At 41.7% G+C, this 18759-nt stretch overlaps 2 protein-coding genes across 6 annotated transcripts; both read right to left on the reverse strand.

The window, feature by feature from the left end:
- Positions 2074-3447, reverse strand: LOC107646237. The gene is made up of 2 exons (XM_016350438.1): positions 2434-3447; positions 2074-2313 (listed from the first exon to the last, which is right to left on the reverse strand). The coding sequence occupies exons 1-2, from the start codon at positions 3445-3447 to the stop codon at positions 2074-2076; spliced, it is 1254 nt and encodes a 417-aa protein (XP_016205924.1).
- On the reverse strand, positions 10284-13854 carry LOC107625011 (probable tetraacyldisaccharide 4'-kinase, mitochondrial). Of its 5 annotated transcripts, none has more exons than XM_016327526.2 (8): positions 13652-13854; positions 13455-13578; positions 11965-12198; positions 11606-11755; positions 11261-11470; positions 10959-11018; positions 10679-10759; positions 10284-10600 (listed from the first exon to the last, which is right to left on the reverse strand). In XM_016327526.2, exons 1-8 carry the CDS (start codon positions 13822-13824, stop codon positions 10439-10441), a joined length of 1194 nt encoding a protein of 397 aa, XP_016183012.1. In that variant the 5' UTR covers positions 13825-13854; the 3' UTR covers positions 10284-10438. The 5 variants fall into 5 exon arrangements, with proteins under 5 accessions (XP_016183012.1, XP_020973064.1, XP_020973063.1 ...); XM_021117405.1 differs by having other exon boundaries at positions 11923-12198; XM_021117404.1 differs by having other exon boundaries at positions 11887-12198.

An 18759-nucleotide genomic window follows, 5' to 3' on the forward strand; every position in this document is an offset into this window, starting at 1 on the left:
CGTGAATCCCCACCTCCTTATAGGTGACTGGGAGGTCGCTAGAAATTATATTTGTGAGTATCTCTAACTTGCATTTCTTACGTTACTGTTGCTTCGATTTGTTATGCTGATTCCATGACTAACCTGTTTTACTATTTTGTTGTAGTGGGAATGTCTGCCGAGGTGACAGGTCTTAAGAATTTGTATAATACCTTTCTGGCTGGTGACAGCAATGAAGAGACGGTCGACGGGAAGCCGGAGGCTCCACCTGAAAATAAGGAGAACCAGGCGGTGTCTCCACCCCATGATGTCGAGATGCCGGACCGTAATGCTGACGAGGCGTGTGTCTCTCCTGTTCGTGAGGAGGTGGCCGGTACGGGGGGGCTCGACCTCCAATACACAAGTCGATGATGATGATGACTTGAAGGTTATCCACAACCCAAAGAGGCAGAAGTCGTCCTCCAGTCCTGAAGGAGCCCTCACCGTGATGGAGAGGAACTTCGATGCCGGGAACTTTATAGACTCCCAGCTGCTTCCCGGCACGGAGGAGTATTTCCATGGCTCTGACCTTCCGGGGCAGGCGAGGTGGATGTATCGTACTCTCCTCCGCGGCGCCGCCATAGCTCGAAAGGCCGAGTTTGAGCTGTCGAGAATACAGTCAATGCATAGGAAGCTCGAATCTTTTGTTAAGGCCAATAATCAATTTAAGACTCAAGTTGAAACACTTCGGGAGCAGTTGTCCAAAGTGGAGGAGAAGCTTAAAGTTGCCGAGGAGAAGGCCACATCCGCTGAGGAAAAATTGAAGACCTCTGATGCTGCCATCTCCCGGCTAACCGAGTGGGAGATGACTTTAGAGAGCCAGCTCAATGCTGCGCAGGGTCGGGTGGCTGCTTTGGAGAAAGAATGCGACGTGGCCGTTTCGTCAGCTAAGACTGCTCAAGCCGAAGCTGAAGAGTTTAAGAGGAAGTACAAAGAGACCATGAAACAGGGGGAAGAGTGCGATCCTGATGACTGAAGAGGCCATTAAAGCTCAAGTGAAAATCGTGGCTCCTGGCTTCGACACATCGGCAATCGGGGTTTTTAAAATGATCAAAGATGGCAAGATTGTCGATATGCCGAAAAAATGATTTCTGTACCCTTGCATGGAATTTGTAATTTTGTTGTAGAACTTGCCGCGTGGTTTGATGAACTTGTAGAACTTGTGATTTTTAAACTACTTTGATAGTCACTTGGTCGGCTTATGATTACCGTCTTTTTCCGCTTATTCGGCAGTGCATTTTCGTTCTAATTTGTTACTGTTTTGTTGGTATTGGCTTGTCGCTCGCGTTTGTTTACCGTTGTGTTGGTAATTTGACGAAGCCAAGTCATGGCTTCACTATCACTGCAGCCGTTTGTTATGGCGTTAACTTGGTTGGTTTTCGGGGTGATCAGTCCCGGGGTACCGTGTTGTTGTCCTGTTTAACATGTATTATAAGAAATTTGTTGTCGTGGGGTGCATAAATGGGGAAAAGTAATTTTAACAAGTGAACATTAATCAACAGTTGAACAAGTCTATTGCAATGATAAGTATTTAACGAAAGTAAATTATTTGACGGTAAAGGGGGAACCCGGGTCTTACTGAGCTGGTCAAGTCGCCTACTCAGCGTGTTTGAACTAAGGATAAAATCTTCTTAAGTTACTCGCATTCCAGGTTCTCGGGACTTCCTTGCCATCGAGCCTCTCCAATTTGTAGGCGCCCTTACCAATCACCTCTTTGACCCTGTAGGGACCTTCCCAGTTTGCCGCCAGCTTACCTTCCCCTTGAGACGGCAGCCCGATGTCGTTGCGCCGCAGGACCAAGTCATTTTGTTCAAATTCTCTCTAGAGTACTTTGGTGTTGTAGCGCAGGGCCATTCTTTGTTTCAGTGCTACTTCTGACAAATGGGCCATCTCCCTAGCCTCATCTACTAGGTCCTTCTCTACAGCTTTCTCTACTCCCTCCAGAAGTAATCGTGGGCTCGGCTCGCCGACCTCCACGGGTATCATGGCATCCACCCCGTATGTCAGGCGGAAAGGGGTTTCTCCCGTTGACGATTGCTCGGTCGTTCGGTAAGATTAGAGAACTGAGGCAAGTTCGTCAACCCATGCACCCTTTTTCTTATCAAGCCGCTTCTTAAGGCCTAGCAAGATGACCTTATTTGCGGCCTTGACTTGGCCGTTCGTCTGGGGATGTTCTACAGATGAAAACTTTTGCTTTATGCCCAAACCGGCGAGGAACTCCACGAACTTCTTATCAGTGAACTGCGTCCCGTTATCAGAGATAATGACTTCTGGGATGCCGAATCGACTTATCACCTATCTCCACATAAACTTTCGACAATTGGATGAGGATATACTGGCCAGTGACTCAGCCTCTATCCACTTGGTGTAGTAGTCGATAGCGACTATGAGATATTTGACTTGCCCCGGACCAACCGGGAAAGGTCCTAAGAGGTCGACACCCCACTGTGAGCAAGGTCGGGAAGACGTCAATAGACTTAGCTCGGCCGCCGGCGCCTTATGGAAATTGGCGTTCTCCTGGCACATGATGCATTTCCTTACGAATGCTTTGGAGTCCTTCATCATCGATGGCCAGTAATAACCAGCTCTGATGAGCTTTCTTGCTAGGGTTTTGCCCCCGATGTGATGACCGCAGCACCCCTTATGGACCTCTTTGAGCACATAGTCCATTTGGTCAGGGTGTAGGCCCTTCAACAAGGGTTGGCTGAGTCCCTTTTTAAACAACTGTCCCTGTATGGTCGCGTATTTGGCCGCCTCCCTTCTCAACGCTTTGGACGCCTTCTCGTCGTCAGGGAGCTTGCCCCTTTCTAAAAAGTCAGTGATCGGGTCCATCCAGGAGGCATCTATATTTGTCAAGTGGAGGGTGACTGCTGGCTCTTTTATCAAACCCTGAATAAGAGACCGGTTGCCGGCCCCTGGTTTTGTGCTTACTAGCTTGGACAGGAGGTCCGCCCGTGTGTTCCTTTCTCTCGGAACATGTTGGATCGTGACCTCCTCGAATTGTTTGCTCAACTCTTTGACCTTCTCCAGATACTTCTGTAACAAGGAGTCTCTGGCTTGGTAGGTCCCATTAACCTGAGAAGTGACGACCTGCGAGTCACTGCATACTTCTAGCCTGGTGGCTCCGACTTCCCGTGCTAAGATTAAGCCACCCAGAAGGTCCTTGTACTCTGCTTGATTGTTTGATACCGGGAATTCAAACTTGATCGACTGTTCATATATGACTCCAGCGGGGCTCTTCAGGATGATCCCGGCACCTCCGAACGTCTGGTTGGAGGCCTCATCTAGGTGGAGCCTCCACCGTATGCTCGTTGTCTCAGCTGAGTCCCCCGTTACTTCTACCAAGAAGTCTGCCATGGCCTGTGCCTTAATCACATGCCTGGGTTCATATTGCAAGTTGTACTTGGACAATTCGATGGCCCAAGTCATCATTCTTCCCGCTAGGTCAAGTTTCTGGAGTATCTGGCGGATTTCCTGGTCTGTCCTCACGACTACCTGATGACCTTAGAAATACTGTCGTAATCTACGGGAAGAGGTTAGGAGTGCAAGTGCCAACTTCTCTAATTTGCTGTATCTCAATTCTGCTCCTTACAGTGCTTTGCTCACGAAGTAAATTGGTTGCTGAACCTTCCCTTCCTCCCGCACCAAAACCACCGCCATCTCTTCCTCCGTTATGGCCAAGTATAGGTAGAGCGGTTTTCCGACCTTGGGCTTCCCGAGTACAGGTGGTGTTGCAAGAATCTCTTTGAAGTGATTGAATGCTTCCTCGCACGCCGGGGTCCATTCAAATGCTATCCCCTTTCTCATCAAGTTGAAGAATGGCAGGGCCTTCGCAGCCGACGCCTCGAGGAAGCGGGATAGTGTGGTGAGCCTTCCTGACAGCCTCTGAATGTCCTTGACACAGCCCGGGCTCTTCATTTGGAGTATTGCTTGACATTTTTCAGGGTTGGCCTCCACACCTCTTTGGGTTATCATAAACCCTAGGAACTTTCCTGCTTCCATGGCAAGGGCACACTTGAGTGGATTGAGCCTCATGCCGTGTTGTCGTAGGGAAGCGAACACATTTCCTAGGTCGCTTAAGAGGTCTTCAGGCCGGGTGGTCTTTGCAAGCATATCATCCACGTATACTTCCACCGTTTTACCTATGAGGTCGCTGAATATCTTGTTCATTAACCTTTGGTACGTGGCCCCGGTGTTCTTCAAGCCAAACGGCATTACCTTGTAGCAATATATTCCTCCCGGCGTTATGAATGTTGTTTTCTCTTCGTCTGACCGGTGCATCGGTATCTGATTGTAGCCAGAATAAGCATCCATAAACCTCAGATACCGATATCCCGCCGCCGCGTCGACGAGCGCATCAATGTTGGGTAGGGGGTAGCAGTCATTGGGGCATGCTTTGTTGAGATCGGAGTAATCCACACACATCTTCCATTTTCCATTGTGCTTTCTTACTAGAACTACATTTGACAGCCAGGTCGAGTAGTCGAGTTCTCGAATAAATCCCGCTTCGAGGTGGCTGGCCGTCTGCCTGGCCACCTCCTCTGCTCTTTCTTGTGACATTTTCCTTTTTCTCTGAGCCACTGGTCTGGCCTCTGGCTTGACGGCCAAGTGGTGTGACATGAGTTGGGGGTCTATTCCCGGCATGTCGGCCAGCGTCCAAGCAAATAGGTCACCATTAGCCCTGATCATTTCCATTAGGGGTTCCTTCAGGTTGTGTGGGAGGTTTCTGTTCATGAAAGTGAACTTCTCCTCCACGTCACTCACTCTGAACCTCTCTAAGTTTCCTTTCGGTTCGGGTCTTGGCTTGTCGTCAACTCTAGCGTCCAAGTCGGCGAGGAACACTCCCGATGCCTCTTTAGATTTCTTCCTTAAGGAGAGGCTGGCGTTGTCGCAAGCGACTACCGTTTCCAAATCTCTTTTTATGGACCCCACGGATCCGTCATCAGCGATGAACTTCATTACCAACATCTTTGTACTGATCATTGCCCCGAGATCGTTGATAGTCTTCTTGCCTAGGATGACGTTGTAGGCCGTGGAGTCTCGCAGAACCACGAACTCAGCTATTACCGACCTTCGCCCCTGTCCTAGTCCTATGGATATCGGTAGGGAGATTATCCTGTCTGGCTTGATGAAGTGGTCGCCCAAGCCTACAACGCCGTGCTGGTGAGTCTTTAAATCGGCATCCCGTAGACCAAAGGCATCGAACACATTGCGGAACATGATATTCGAGTCAGCCCCGGTGTCTACGAGGATCCGCTTGATGAGGCCGGTTCCCACTCTGGCCGTGATAACCATGGGAGGGTTTTTCGCGACCTCATCGAACCATTGGTCCTCCGGACCAAATGAAATGGGAGGAACCCTCTTGAAGCTTCGCCCGAAAGATGAGGAAACCGCCAGGACTTTGGCGTCTTTTCTGTGTGCCGACTTCGACCTTGGAGCCGCGTCTCTTGCTATTACCACGTTCACTATGGTAAGGCCGTGTTCGTTGTCCTCCGGCTCATGACGTTGCTTCACTGCGCGGGTTTTGTCCTCTCCCTCGCAGTCGCGATCTCGTCTCCTCGGTTCCCTGATGAGGTGGGAGAACTCGGCTAGTTTCCCGTCCCAGATCGCTTGTTCTAGCGCGTCCTTCAGATCGAAGCAATCCTGCGTCTTATGTCCATAGCCCTTATGATAGTCACAATAGAGGCTCTTGTTTCCCCTCGGTTCGGTCCTTTAGAGGTCGGGGCTTCGACAAAATTCCCTTCTCGGCTATCTGCTGATAAACTTCTATGATGGGGACGGTGAGGGGGTGTAATTGGTGAACTTCCCGACTCGAGAAAACGGCCTGGATGTCTTGCCTTGACCGCCGTCTCTGGCGTGTTCCTTCTGCCTTTCTCTGCCACCGTGCTGCCGAGGTTGATTGTAGGAGGGCTGCCGCTTGTTGGCAGCCACGACTTGACTGACTTCTTCATCGTTGATATATTCCCTGGCTACACTTTGGATCTCCTGCATCGTCCACACCGGCTTCGTGGTGAGATGCTTCCTGAAGTCCTCGTTCAGAAGTCCATTCGTCAAACACAGACTAGCTATCGAATCAGTTAGCCCGTCGATCTCCAAGCACTCGTCGTTGAACCGGTCTAGGTATTTTCTGGTCGGCTCGCCGGACCTTTGAGTCACCCCGAGCAAATTGATCGGGTGCTTTGCCTTTGCGATTCTGGTTGTAAATTGGGCTAGGAAAGCACGGCTAATGTCCGAAAACCTGGCCACCAAGCCCTGTGGGAGGCTGTTAATCCACCGTATTGCAGGTCCTGCCAAAGTGACCGGGAAAGCGCGGCACCTCACTTCGTCTCCCACTCCCTCTAGGTTCATCCTGGCCTCGAAGGCCGTAAGGTGCTCCTGCGGGTCTTGGGTTCCGTCGTACCTCATGTCCGTCGGCTTATCAAAGTGCTTTGGTAGCCGGACCTCGATGATGGAATGATGAAACGGGGTTGCGCCCATTATCACGGGTCGCCGCGTTCTCCTCGGCCTTCCCCCGCCGTCTTCCCGGTCTCGCTCTGTGGCGCATCTCCTTTCCGGCTGGGTGTATATCACGGGGTCGCGGCGTCTTCTTGGGCGTCCTTCTTCCTCCCGGGCGCTCTCAGATTCAGATCATGGGCTAGGCATTCGCCGGGAGTGACTTCTCGGAGGAGAACGGGAGTAGCTTGGTTCGGGAGTTCGTTGACGATGTTCCTGATCTGCCAGCTGGCGCTCCAGGTTCTGCATCCTGTGACGCAGTTCCTGCATTATTCTGGCGTTGTTGCTGCCTGTTCCCCCAAATGGGCGTCTTTCTTGAGATCGTGAAGACGGCTCGGTTCGTCGTGGAGGGGACCTCGTTTGCTCCCGGGAGGAAGCTATCGAGGCTTCCCCTCTGTGCTCGGCCCCGCGGCCTGGTTCTCCGGGACCTAGTACGACGTCCATTCAGGTGTCCCCACAGACGGCGCCAATGTAGGGTTGCTCGGTTACCGGACGGTTCGGAGAGATCCTTCAGTGGGTAAGGTGGGGTATCGCCTAGTTCCGGGTTGCGGGGTTGAAGCTGGAGCAGCCGACGTCCCGAGCTCTTTGTGTGATGAGAGGGGTGTCACCTGCAAAGACACTCCGACGCTCTAGTCAGTTAAGTGTGCAGGCGAAAAAGGGGGTAAGGTGATGTGTGTGACGTACCTTGGGGAAGGGTAGGACCCTCCCTTTATATACCATGTCAGAAAGGTGGGCCCCATAGGAAGAGGCCTCCTTCTAGAAAGTTTCCTTCTTCCCAGCTATTGTGCAGCTAGCAAGGAGGGCACGTGGCCGGGTGGCCAGTCAGGCGGGCGCGATGATCCGCCCAAACGGGTCGGCAGGTCTCCAGATCGGGTTGGTCTCCATGCTTAACTGGGCTGGGCCGTAATAAGATCTTATTGGTGACTCCACATCAAAGACCCGCACTTACAAATAAATACATTTTGTACTTATATTTTTTTTTAAAATTTGTATATATAAATTAATAAAATTTATTTGTTAAAAATAATTTAATATTTATACTAATTAAATAATAATCAAAATACTAAAAATTACTCACTTCAAAAGTCTTTTTTAATAAAAAAATCTTTCATTTAATAAAATAATCAAATGAATCATAAAAAATACATCTAAATTTTATCATATGTTAGACATCTATCTAAGTCTTTACATCGATACATCAATTGTAAATTTATATTGGTAAAAAGAGGCAATAAATCAAATATAATACAAACTCCTTGTTCAAGCATCAGGAACACAATAATTGTGGCGACTATATTACTATTGTAGCAACACATCAATCAAATTTCACAACCACATTTTATAACCATTAAGATCAATAGGGTGACAACTTGCAACTCACTCCTAATTCTTGTATTCTAATCTCGAAAAATTTCTGATATTGCATTTTGAAAATTAGGATTAGCAACACGATTCGAAATCATAGATATTTGCACATCTCTCGATTTGATCAGGACATTGTGGCAATTTTTGTTGCGAGATAAGTCAAAGTTAGTGTATCTACCTATTTTTACTGTCTCGGTATATATATATATATAATTAATATAATATATATGATGATTAATTATTATTATATATAAAAAATAATAAAAAAATAAGTATGTGGAGACTATGCTATTTGAGCTATAGTTTATTGGCTAAAAATATATAAAATTATAAATTAGAGTTTTAATCAAACACATTTTTTGTCATTCGTTTGTATACATATTTTGACCTTGTAAACTAAATTTTATTAATTTAAACCAAAACAATGGTCAAAGTATATTTGAAATGGATAAGATAAGACCAGAATAGATACAAGATATCCACTAATTATTCATATCAATTAATCATTTTCTAATGAACCTTGTGTCTGATGGTGAGAAAGAAGAGAAACCTAGGGATATATATGATGAGGAGTAAGGAAAATCGAGCTGATAAATAAGGTAACACTATAATGAGCCAAGTGATTGAGGTTTAGGGTTTATTAAGGTAACACTATAAAAGTGTTTATAATACCTTGCATGCGACATTTGCCTAACAATCAACTTACTTATGTTGAACTAACTCTCTCTAAATTAATGAACTTCTCCAAAATGCTCATCCTAAAACATTTTCTAAATAATTAATCTTTTATATCTTACTCTTTGTTTTTTTTTTTTTTTTTTTTGTTTCCCACGGTATTCCCCAACCCGACAGGTCAAGGACTAATCCGTCACGGTACTAAGCTCCATTTAAAGGTTTGCCGCTGGCCAATGGGTACACACACTACTATAAGTACTACTAGTATAGGTTCTATATTTCTCATTGAATATTCAAACCCGGGTACAGCTTTGAGTGATGATACTACCATTTATCCACGGCCCAACTGCAGGTGAACAACTTTATAGATTCACATGTTACATTGAACAATTCATAATTGTTAGAACCGAATTGGTAATCGAACTAATCAAATTACTGAATTATTGAATTATTTGTTTAATTGGTGAGTCACTTATTGAATCGATTAATCCGATATAATTAAATAATTATATAAAATTTTGTTATTTTTTTTCTATTATAAGTATTTAAATAAAAATATAACTAATTTAATAATAAGTGAGTTTATAATTAAAATTAAATTTAATAAAAATAAACTATTTGATAAAATTTTTGTATATGTACAATAATTTGCATATTTAATAGCACAAAGCCTGATAGTTTAGTTGTTCATGCATGCTGCATTATTAAAGGGAAGGGGTTCGAAAGGAGAATTTGGAACACGGTAGACTTGCAACAACTATGGAACAACCTTAAATCAAAATACCCAAAACTTGATTTTCGGAGATATCAAGCCCAAAGGAATACATGGTAGTTCCCCATCAAAAACTCGAAGAAGCACTTTTTCTTTTGCCTCCCGAATCTATTTCGAAAACGCCATCATGCTTTGCTACCTTGTTAGTGACATTTCCTGTAGGCTGTAGCCTGTAGGAGTCACACGTCCATATTACACACATTTTAATTTTATACCTCATTTTTCAATTAATTTAAATTACTCACACCCAACCAAGTTGGGTTGGTCTAGTGGTTAGCTCACTAGTCCGCTTAAGCAAGTGTCGGGGGTTCGAATCCCGCCTTGTGCATGCAGCAACCCATTGGCCAGCGGCAAACCCTTAAATGGAGCTCAGTACCGCGACGGATTAGTCCTTGACCTGTCGGGTTGGGGGATACCGTGGGAAACCAAAAAAAAAAATTACTCACACCCATAAATAAAATTATTACCATCCAAACTTAAAATGCAAGTCCATTTTTTCTTTCTTTTTGAAGTATTATAAAAACACTTGCTTGCTTGCCTTTTTCAACTTATTTTCTAGATTTCAATCAAAGTATCAAACCCACAATTAGAAACACGTGTTACATGCAATGGTACAAGATTCCTAATTTTACTATAATGTTATTTGAATATTTGTGAAAAACCATATGCCCATATACTCTAATCTACTATTAGATATTTAATGGACCATGGTAGAATTGAGCAGGAAAAAAACTCTCAACTCTAAAGTGAAGAGAGTAGTTAAGCAATAAAAATATAAAATAAGAAATTAATCATCATTGAATTCGTAAGATCTATGTTCAATCTATCACATATGAACCGTATCATCTTAATGTTAGTGATTAATCAGTTAATTTTTCGCTTTACCAATCTTTCACTTTAAAAAACCTTGGTTCGTATGGAGCCCATACCCCCCATCAAATGGTGGATGAAAATGTCAACATTTCAAAAAATATTATGTAGAACTAACATTACTCATAATCAATGTACTAATTTCGGGGACCAGTAACATGGCTGCAAAAGAGAGGGCCTATCAAATGATACTGGGATAGTTAACCATATGCATGCATGAAAAGCAGAGCTTACAACAACCTAAGACTAATTTTCTGCAGGAAATTTTAATCTCAAGTGGTCCTTTAGAAAATTCTTAAAGCTATCCTCTGTACTTCCTTTATAGGACATAACCATCAATGTAGAACACACAACAAAAGTTTTAAATGGATACAGCTGTTTGAGAATCTCCGGGTCCCTATCATAATCCTGCCAAGACAAAAGTTTAATTAAAAATAGGGGGTTATGAATATAGAAACAAACCTATACATAAAAATATGAGCATACCTTTTCAGTAATAACAACTATGGGCTTGGAACCAAACTTGCCCTCTAATTCTTTTAGCTTGGCTCTGATCAACTCAATATCCTAGATTAGTATGAGGAAAAAAAGAATATCCTAGTAAATGTTTTTTTTTTAAATAAAATTAAGAAACAAGAGGAAATTTAAATGGCGTGGCTTGGCAGCACAGGTGCAAAGAATGTGGTTTAAATGGTGACTTGAAATAACAGTATGTAATCAGTCAGAAAAATATTTCTTTGAAATTCAGGAGATATATATAACGTACCTTGACATGGAATGCATGATGATCACTGAAATCTACTCGATCAACATAACATGCACCCATCTGCATCAAGTAGTTTTCACTTTAGAGATAAAAAGAGATAACAACAGGGACCTCGAAGCGAAAACCACTTAAAAGGTAAGTAAAAGTATAGCTAGATAGCACAGCATAAAAGGGGGTTGGTGTGAGTTACTAATCATGTCTGGAACATACAAGTTTTAACAAGTGAAAATACAACTGGCCAATTGATATGTTTATGTTTAGTTATGCTATTTAGAAGAGGAATGATTATTAAGGAGGAATACCTTCTGAATTTTCTTCACAAAAGATTCTGCGGAACCAATAGCCGAAACACATAATATAGTAGCTTTATGGAGAGCTGTCAACGGTATATTGGCATTGGTATTACCCACCTCAAATAAGTAAGTTGGATCCATTTTTGAGAAGAAAAGTGGAATCGACTCTTTGATTCCTCGGATTGTTGACTCAATATCCTTGAGAATATTCTCAGACACCTATGAACCACCCGAAGTACATTGTCAGTAAGCAAATCTATATACCAACCAAATGACTAAATTCAAACTGATAAAAGGAACTTTACAAAAACATTTGCAAATTATTTCCTTGAAGAAGGTATCGCTTTAGCATACCAGGTCTGCATGATGGATTACAACTGCATCTGCTCGTTTAAGTGCAGTCAAGGGTTCCCTCAAAGGTCCAAGTGGCAAAAGCTGAAGGTTGCCCCAAAGAGTCAATCCATTAACCATTACAATATCCAAATCACGCCACAAACTCCAGTGCTACCTTACATACAGAAGATAACATTTACAGCAACTTCTTGTCAAACAAAATGAACATAGGTAATTAAGCAAGCCAAAAGCAGGGCTCAGTATTTCCAGTATCATACTTAACACTAAATCATAAACCATACCTCAATAAACAAAAAAAAGGTTGCAAAGGAAATTACTTTTCTATATCGTTCTTTGGTGGGTGCAATAGTTGGCATTACCTGCATTGCATCATCAAGAACTACAGCACCAATATTTTCTGAATCAACAGAAACATTCAACTCATGACCCAGCTGCTGTTTCCTATACCATGAACTCTCTCTGGTATCAACATAGCCATATCTTTGGATGAATTGACTTGCAACAGCAGCTCGATTTGCGCCAACACCAAACTTAGTTGGTGTCCAAAGTAAATGCCTACGAAGCATGTTGACTTCATCACCACCTGCATAACCCTGCCAGAATAAGCAACATATGAAACCAGATAGGCAAGTTACAAATTAAAATACACAATAGTATTGCTTCAGCTAGGATTTTGGCATGAAAGGTCAAATATATCTTCCATCAGTTATGATGCCAAAGGAGATAAGCCTTAAAATTTGATCATTAAATTATAATCCTATTTGCACAAAAAATAAAAAGTGTACTTTTTCCTTTGTAACACACACATCATGTATCAGACAAGATATGAATGCATAACACCATGAACTGCTGATATTTCAGGGACCGCTTAGTCCAATAATAGGGGCCACTTAGTCTAGTAACAAGAGCCGCTTAGACTAATTATTTGGATGGTTGGGAACTAGTTAGGAATTTTTGAATTGTGAAGGAGAGCTGTCTTTCGAGCAAATGGTCAGCGGTCGGCAAGATATTTACTCTCAAATTTATGTATAAAGAAAAGGAAGTGTATTGAAGTCAGTTCAGCTATTGGCCTTAGATAGTGTATAAAAGAAGTAGACCAAGTGGAAGAGAGCTTTCGAGATTGTTGTTGTTGTTGTTGTTGTTGGTGGTGGTGGTGGTGAGGTGTAGTGAGGGAGAGGTTGGGGACGAAATTCAGGTGGAGGTGACAGTGGGTGGGGTGGCAACGGGGTGAGGGAGGGGTGATGGTGATATTGAGGAGGAGATGATGATGTTGATGTTGATGAAGCAGGTGGGGTGCTGGAGATGATGAGGGAGGGACCGGATGAGAGATAATATTAGGATGATTAAGAAGGGATTATCATAGGAGTAATTAGGAAAAAAGTTATTTTGACTAACTTTCACCACCAAAAATTTAATAAAAGAAAAGGCTTTCTTTACTGATCTGCCGCCATTTTGCAAATTTATCACCAGATTGACGCTGAATAAAATTAAAACTTATTTCATTTAAAATTTATTCAAAGAACAGATACAGATATTTTTAAAACTTTTCGAAATCATAACGACAAAAAATATACTTTACCCTAATAATTAATCATATGCACATTGCTGCAGGGTATTGCTAGCCTACATCCTATACTTTTAATGTTCTATTACAGGATTTTTCTGGCAATACACCTGGGATGCAACCTGTAAGAATATGTGTAAATGCTAGTATTATCATTTATCCAACAATGACAACTAAACCACCTATGATATCTCGCCAATAATGATATAAGTATGGAAATTGCAAAATTCAGGCCCATTAACTAAACTAAAAAAGATGGACAAGCAAGGAAGGAGAAGAGAGTACCCTTGAAAGAATGAGAGGTGAAATTCCAAAATGACACAACCAGCGAGCTATAAACTCAACCATGGGCGTCTTCCCATTTCCTCCCCAGCTCAAATTCCCAACGCTAACAACAGCAACTGGCAAACTAATCTTACAATCAAAAACACAAAATTACAGCTCTGCCCTTTCGAAACAAAGTTAGGGAGAAGAAGGGTTACCGGTGGACTGGGAAGAAGCCGTGTCGGTAGAGAGAGTGGCGAAGTGAGAGAGCGAGTTTGTAGAGAGAGGAGGCAATGGAAAGGAGAGGGATGAGAGAGCGGTGAAGACGACAGAGCTTACGAGGGTTGCGAGCGTAAGCTATCTCATTCACTGCTCTCCTCACTTTTTCCATATTCCTGCTTCTTTTGGACGGGGAATGAAAGGAATGGCCACCGGATTTTTTATTTAAATAAATTAAAAAAATATTTTATTTACTCAAATAAATAATTTTAAAAATTATTACAGAAATACGTAGGATTACTGTAAATGAAATAAGATAATATGCGTGATACGTGTATATCTCGTTTTACAGTATAAACGAGATACATGCAAATTTATCTCGTTTACACTATAAACGAGATACATGTTAAATTATAACATTTACATAGTAAATAAGATACAGTAATACAAACTTCCAACAGCTATAAAAGGATGTGCAACTTTTGTCATTCTCTACATACATTTTATACTTCTTCTCCTCCATTTTTCTTCCCAAAAATAGGTAAAAATATCCAATAGTAGCAGATATGTGGTTGTCTGTGTGTATTCCAATTGTCGTATGAGGAACAGTGACAATGTGGTGATATTTGAGTGTGATAATCCGTTGGTATTGTGCACTCGGCGAGTAAGTTCGTTGTTCGAGTTGAAGAGTCTGATATTGAGCAACCTTGGTGGTTTAGGGAGAAAAGAGGTCGGATGGTTGGGAAGTTTTTCGGTTCTGCCTGTTTCAACAACAAAGCGACGAGCATGTGCAACTCATGCTTGACATCTATGGGAGAATAATGACGGAACAAGTGATGGAGGTTTCCGCCGAGGTTGGTGATGTTGGTGGCAGTGGATCCGCCCACTCGACCTTTGTGCAGGATACACACCTCTCGCACCACCATCGATTCATGTTGCTAGTCCAGTGGAAGACATGGACGTCGGTGATGAAGACTCTGACAAAGAGTATGTTGCAGATAGCAACGATATTGATTCGTCTGAAGATGATGATGAGCAGGAGTTTGTACCGGAGACATCGGCCGAGGCAGCGATGCACTATATGTTGACTCCCCCTTCCCCTCCACACCCGATTGGCACTATCAGATGTACCAGGTCACTATCATGCATTGGATCTGAATGCGATACATGAGAAATCTCCTTTTTCGAACACCGGAGAAGACAATTACAACCTAGACGGTGAGGTGGAGTTTCATGTCGGCCACAGTTTCAAAAGCAAAGATACAGTAATGTAGGGTGTGAAGAACTACAGCATCTGCAGAAGTGTTGAGTATCGAGTGATCAAATCGAACCAATTGAAGTACCATGTGCATTACCGCCAAGCTGCAACTAAATGTCCCTGGAGTCTCCGTGTATCCCTCCGACAGAACCTCGGATACTGGTGAGGTCAAGTTTAATTGTAGCGTATTTACTCATTTATGATTGCTATATCTAGTGTAGTTTCCAACCATGAGTGTTTTATTTTGTTAGGGAGGTCCGAAGAGTTGGTGGAGCGCATACGTGTCTAGCACCCACCATGTCCCAAGACCATCGACAGTTGGACAGCAGCCTCATATGCAAGGTCATCCTGCCGTTGATACAGTCCAACCCATTCGTCAGCATCCCTGTCCTGTATGGTGCAGTTTGACAAAGCTATCACCTCAAACCCTCGTATAGAAAGGTCTGGATGGCGAAGCAAAAGACAATTGCGCAGATATACAGAGACTGGGAGGAGTCATACAATAAGGTGCCGAAGCTTCTACAAGCACTGCAGAGTTGTTGTCCCAGAACGATATGCGAGCTCAGGGCCGTACCTTACTATGAAGGGCACCTTATGGTCCGCGAGCTCAATTAGGTGTTGCTTCATTATCCAATTCACAATTCATCGATTCTTGCTTGAATACTTTTATGCTTCTTTATTACTTGTTTGTTTATCTTAACCAACAAGTCTCTTTTAAAGTATTTCAAGCACACTAGGATGAGTGAAATGCATGTTATTTTGTATACTTGTGACCTAGTTATCCATGCTAGTGTGTGTGTGTTCTAAATCGTGTACAGCTTAAAATTCACACACTTGTTTTCTTCATGTCACAAACTTATTCACTCACCTCATTCTAGTGAATACCACCTCATTCCAATACTCTTTGCTTCCTTGTTTTTGCATTCACTCATCTTATTATCTTATCTTCTATTTCTCATGGATGAGTCACTATATACAACAAGAAAAGCGGGAGAAAGAGCGCGCAGCAGCCGATTGATCCACCAGTTGAAGGTGGCAATCCGAAGTCACCATACCCCCCGTTGCTCACCTTTAGTTGCACCCCGGACGGTGCAACTTAAGTGTGGGGAGGTCGTCTCCGATCGGCAATCTTGGGTGTCATACTCTAATCCTAACACTTGCACATTCTTTTTGAATTTTTGGTTGTATTTTTCTTAGTTTGTATATATCTTAGAGCTTTAATTACATTCTCTCTTAGTTTATTGCATGTCTTTGCATACATATAACAAGCTTAGTTAATTTAATGAAAATTTTCAAGAAAACTTTCCATTATATAGGGCATTGGTATCCTAATTGATTTGAGTTGGAACTTTTGATTGAAACTTGCTTGAAATATATTGTGGAATTTGTTTTTGAGCTAAGAACACACAACCTTGTGAGTTTTGAGCCTCATTGTGTGGTTACATCATATAACCACTACTTTTATTCTTGTGTGTGTTATTCTCTTTTTATGATTGCAATCTTTGATTTGTTTGACTCTTTATGTCCATTGCTTGATGTATATATGCATTTATATGATTGAGGCCATCTTTTCATTAAGCTCACTTGTCCCAAATAGCCTACCATTTTATCTTCCTTTGTTAACCAACTTTGAGCCTATTTCAATCCCCTTTTTGTTCTTAAAGTTAGCACATCACTACCCTTAAGTGAAAAATAATAAATGCCCCTTATTTGGATCTTTGATTAGTTTAGACTAGTGAGAATGTATCATCTAAGTGTGGGGAAGTTTCGGAATTTTTGTTAGGGTAAAAGTGGATTTTTGTACCTTGTTAAAAATCTTGGGAATTGGGTACATATTCATGCATCAAATGTTTAACCCATATGCATTGTCACTTTTGTATATATATTTTAGTTTGACAAAAAAATATAAAAATAAAAAACATAATAAAAAGGGAACAAAATTCCCCAAAGTTTGAGAAATAAAAATGCATATGAGTTGTGATTGAAAAGAAAAATGCATGAGTATGCGAGAAAAGTGAGAAATGGGTAATTATGTTTGCTTTGAGTTGTATAGGTTGTTAAGTAGGTTTGGTGAGAGCTTAAGTTAGTCAAAGATTCAAATTCGAAGCTCACTTGACCATATATAACTTTACCTTGACCCTAGCCCCATTATAACCTGTGGAAAGTCCTCATGATATTTGTACGCATATATTGAATAAGTGTTGATTGTTAGATGAAAGACAAATCTTAGAAAGCATGATTAGAAGAGAAATGAGTGAATTGACCCTACACACTTGAGTGATTAGAGCGGATACACATCCGGTGAGGGTTCAAATGCTCAATTACATGTTTTCGCTTATTACTATTGCTTATCTTGCAAGTTGTTAATTCTTTTCAATAACTCTAATCAATTATGGATTTGACTTGGTTAAGATTGCTTTAGCCCCTATGCTCATATATGCTTTCTTGGAAATTGATTTATTTTGACTAAGTAGTTGCATTCATGTAGATAGATTGCATGTAGGTAGTTTACTTGCATTGAATAAATATAATACCCCTTATTTCCTTCTTGAGTATAGCATAAGGACATGCTATTGTCTAAGTGTGGGGATGTGATGAATCCACATTTCATGGTATTTATTTGCTCTATTTGGGTGGATTTCATCAACTTTTCCTACACTTATCCATTGAAATAGCATAGTTTCATGATTTCTTCCTAAATTGTGCTTGAAAGTAAAAACATGCTTTTAAAGCCTTTTAATTGCTAAATTTTATTCACTTTAATCCTATTTGATGCCTTGATGTGTTTGTTAAGTGATTTCAGATTTCCAAACCAAGTATGGGTTGAAGAAGTGAGAAAAAGAGCATGCAAAAGGGAAGAAACCATGAATAAATGGAGTTTGGAAGTTCAGCGATCCGTGCGTGCGCACAAGCACTGCGTGCGCGCGCACAAGTGTGAGCTAGCCGACGCGTATGTGTGACCCGAGTCACGTGAGCTCATTAATGCAAATCGTTGGGGGCGAATTCTGGGCCTCCAAAACCCAATCCAACTCATTTTTGAAGCTATTTCAACCCCATTCAAGTGGAAACAAGGGGCAATTAGGTTTAGCTTTTCTTATGTCTTCTCTTAGTTTCTAGAGAGAGAAGCTCCCCTCTCTCTCTAGAATTACGTTAGGTTTAGTTAATTTCTCTTTAATTTCTGTCTTTAATTCTTGTTTTAATGTAGTTTCATTTATGTTTCTTTACTTTATTGTCTTAGTTCTCTTAGTTATTCTTCTTAATTTTCCATTTTTGTCATTTTTATGTTTATGGATACTCTTGTTAATTTTAATTTCAATTAATGCAATTTATGTTTTATATTCATTTAATGCTTTTTTTAGTTGTTGTTATCATTTTCTTGCTTCTGGTAGTTAGATTTTATTTTTAATGTAATTTAATATTATTTTATTTTCATGCACACCAAGTGTTTGATAAAATGCTTGGCTTAGTTTTCACTTAGTTTTTCTTCACTCTTGGCTTGGTATTGAGAACTTTGGTAACCCTTGAGTCATTGATGTCCATTCTTGTTGATACATTAAAGTAGTTAGTTGATTTGGTTTCCATTGACTCTAAGTGACCCATTAGTGTTGACTTAGGACTTATGGATTGAAATCAACTATGCCTATTTGACTTATCTTTGATGTAAGGTTGACTAAGTAGGATTAACTCTTCATAATCATCATGTGTTTGTGGTCAATGACTAGGATAGGTAACCTTAGCTCCCAATCTATGCCAAGGGGTTTTTTGCATTTGAATTTTCCTTTCCTTACATTTTATTGCTTTGACTTTTATTGCTTTGACTTTTAATTCCTTACATGATCATTTAATTGC

The sequence above is a fragment of the Arachis ipaensis genome, chromosome B01, assembly GCF_000816755.2.
Source record: "Arachis ipaensis cultivar K30076 chromosome B01, Araip1.1, whole genome shotgun sequence".
NCBI lineage: Eukaryota > Viridiplantae > Streptophyta > Magnoliopsida > Fabales > Fabaceae > Arachis > Arachis ipaensis.

What these genes read in the sequence shown, in the direction of transcription:
- LOC107646237 (XM_016350438.1), bottom strand. Translation starts at nt 3,447, where the DNA reads ATGACTTGGGCCATCGAATTGTCCAAGTACAACTTGCAATATGAACCC. An exon ending in ACCTCTTAGGACCTTTCCCG is followed by an intron (nt 2,314 to 2,433) that starts GTTGGTCCGGGG and finishes ATGTGGAGATAG; the next exon opens with GTGATAAGTCGATTCGGCAT.
- LOC107625011 (XM_021117404.1), bottom strand. Translation starts at nt 13,824, where the DNA reads ATGGAAAAAGTGAGGAGAGCAGTGAATGAGATAGCTTACGCTCGCAAC. An exon ending in ATCATGCATTCCATGTCAAG is followed by an intron (nt 10,760 to 10,958) that starts GTACGTTATATA and finishes ATACTAATCTAG; the next exon opens with GATATTGAGTTGATCAGAGC. An exon ending in TAGTTGTTATTACTGAAAAG is followed by an intron (nt 10,601 to 10,678) that starts GTATGCTCATAT and finishes TTGTCTTGGCAG; the next exon opens with GATTATGATAGGGACCCGGA.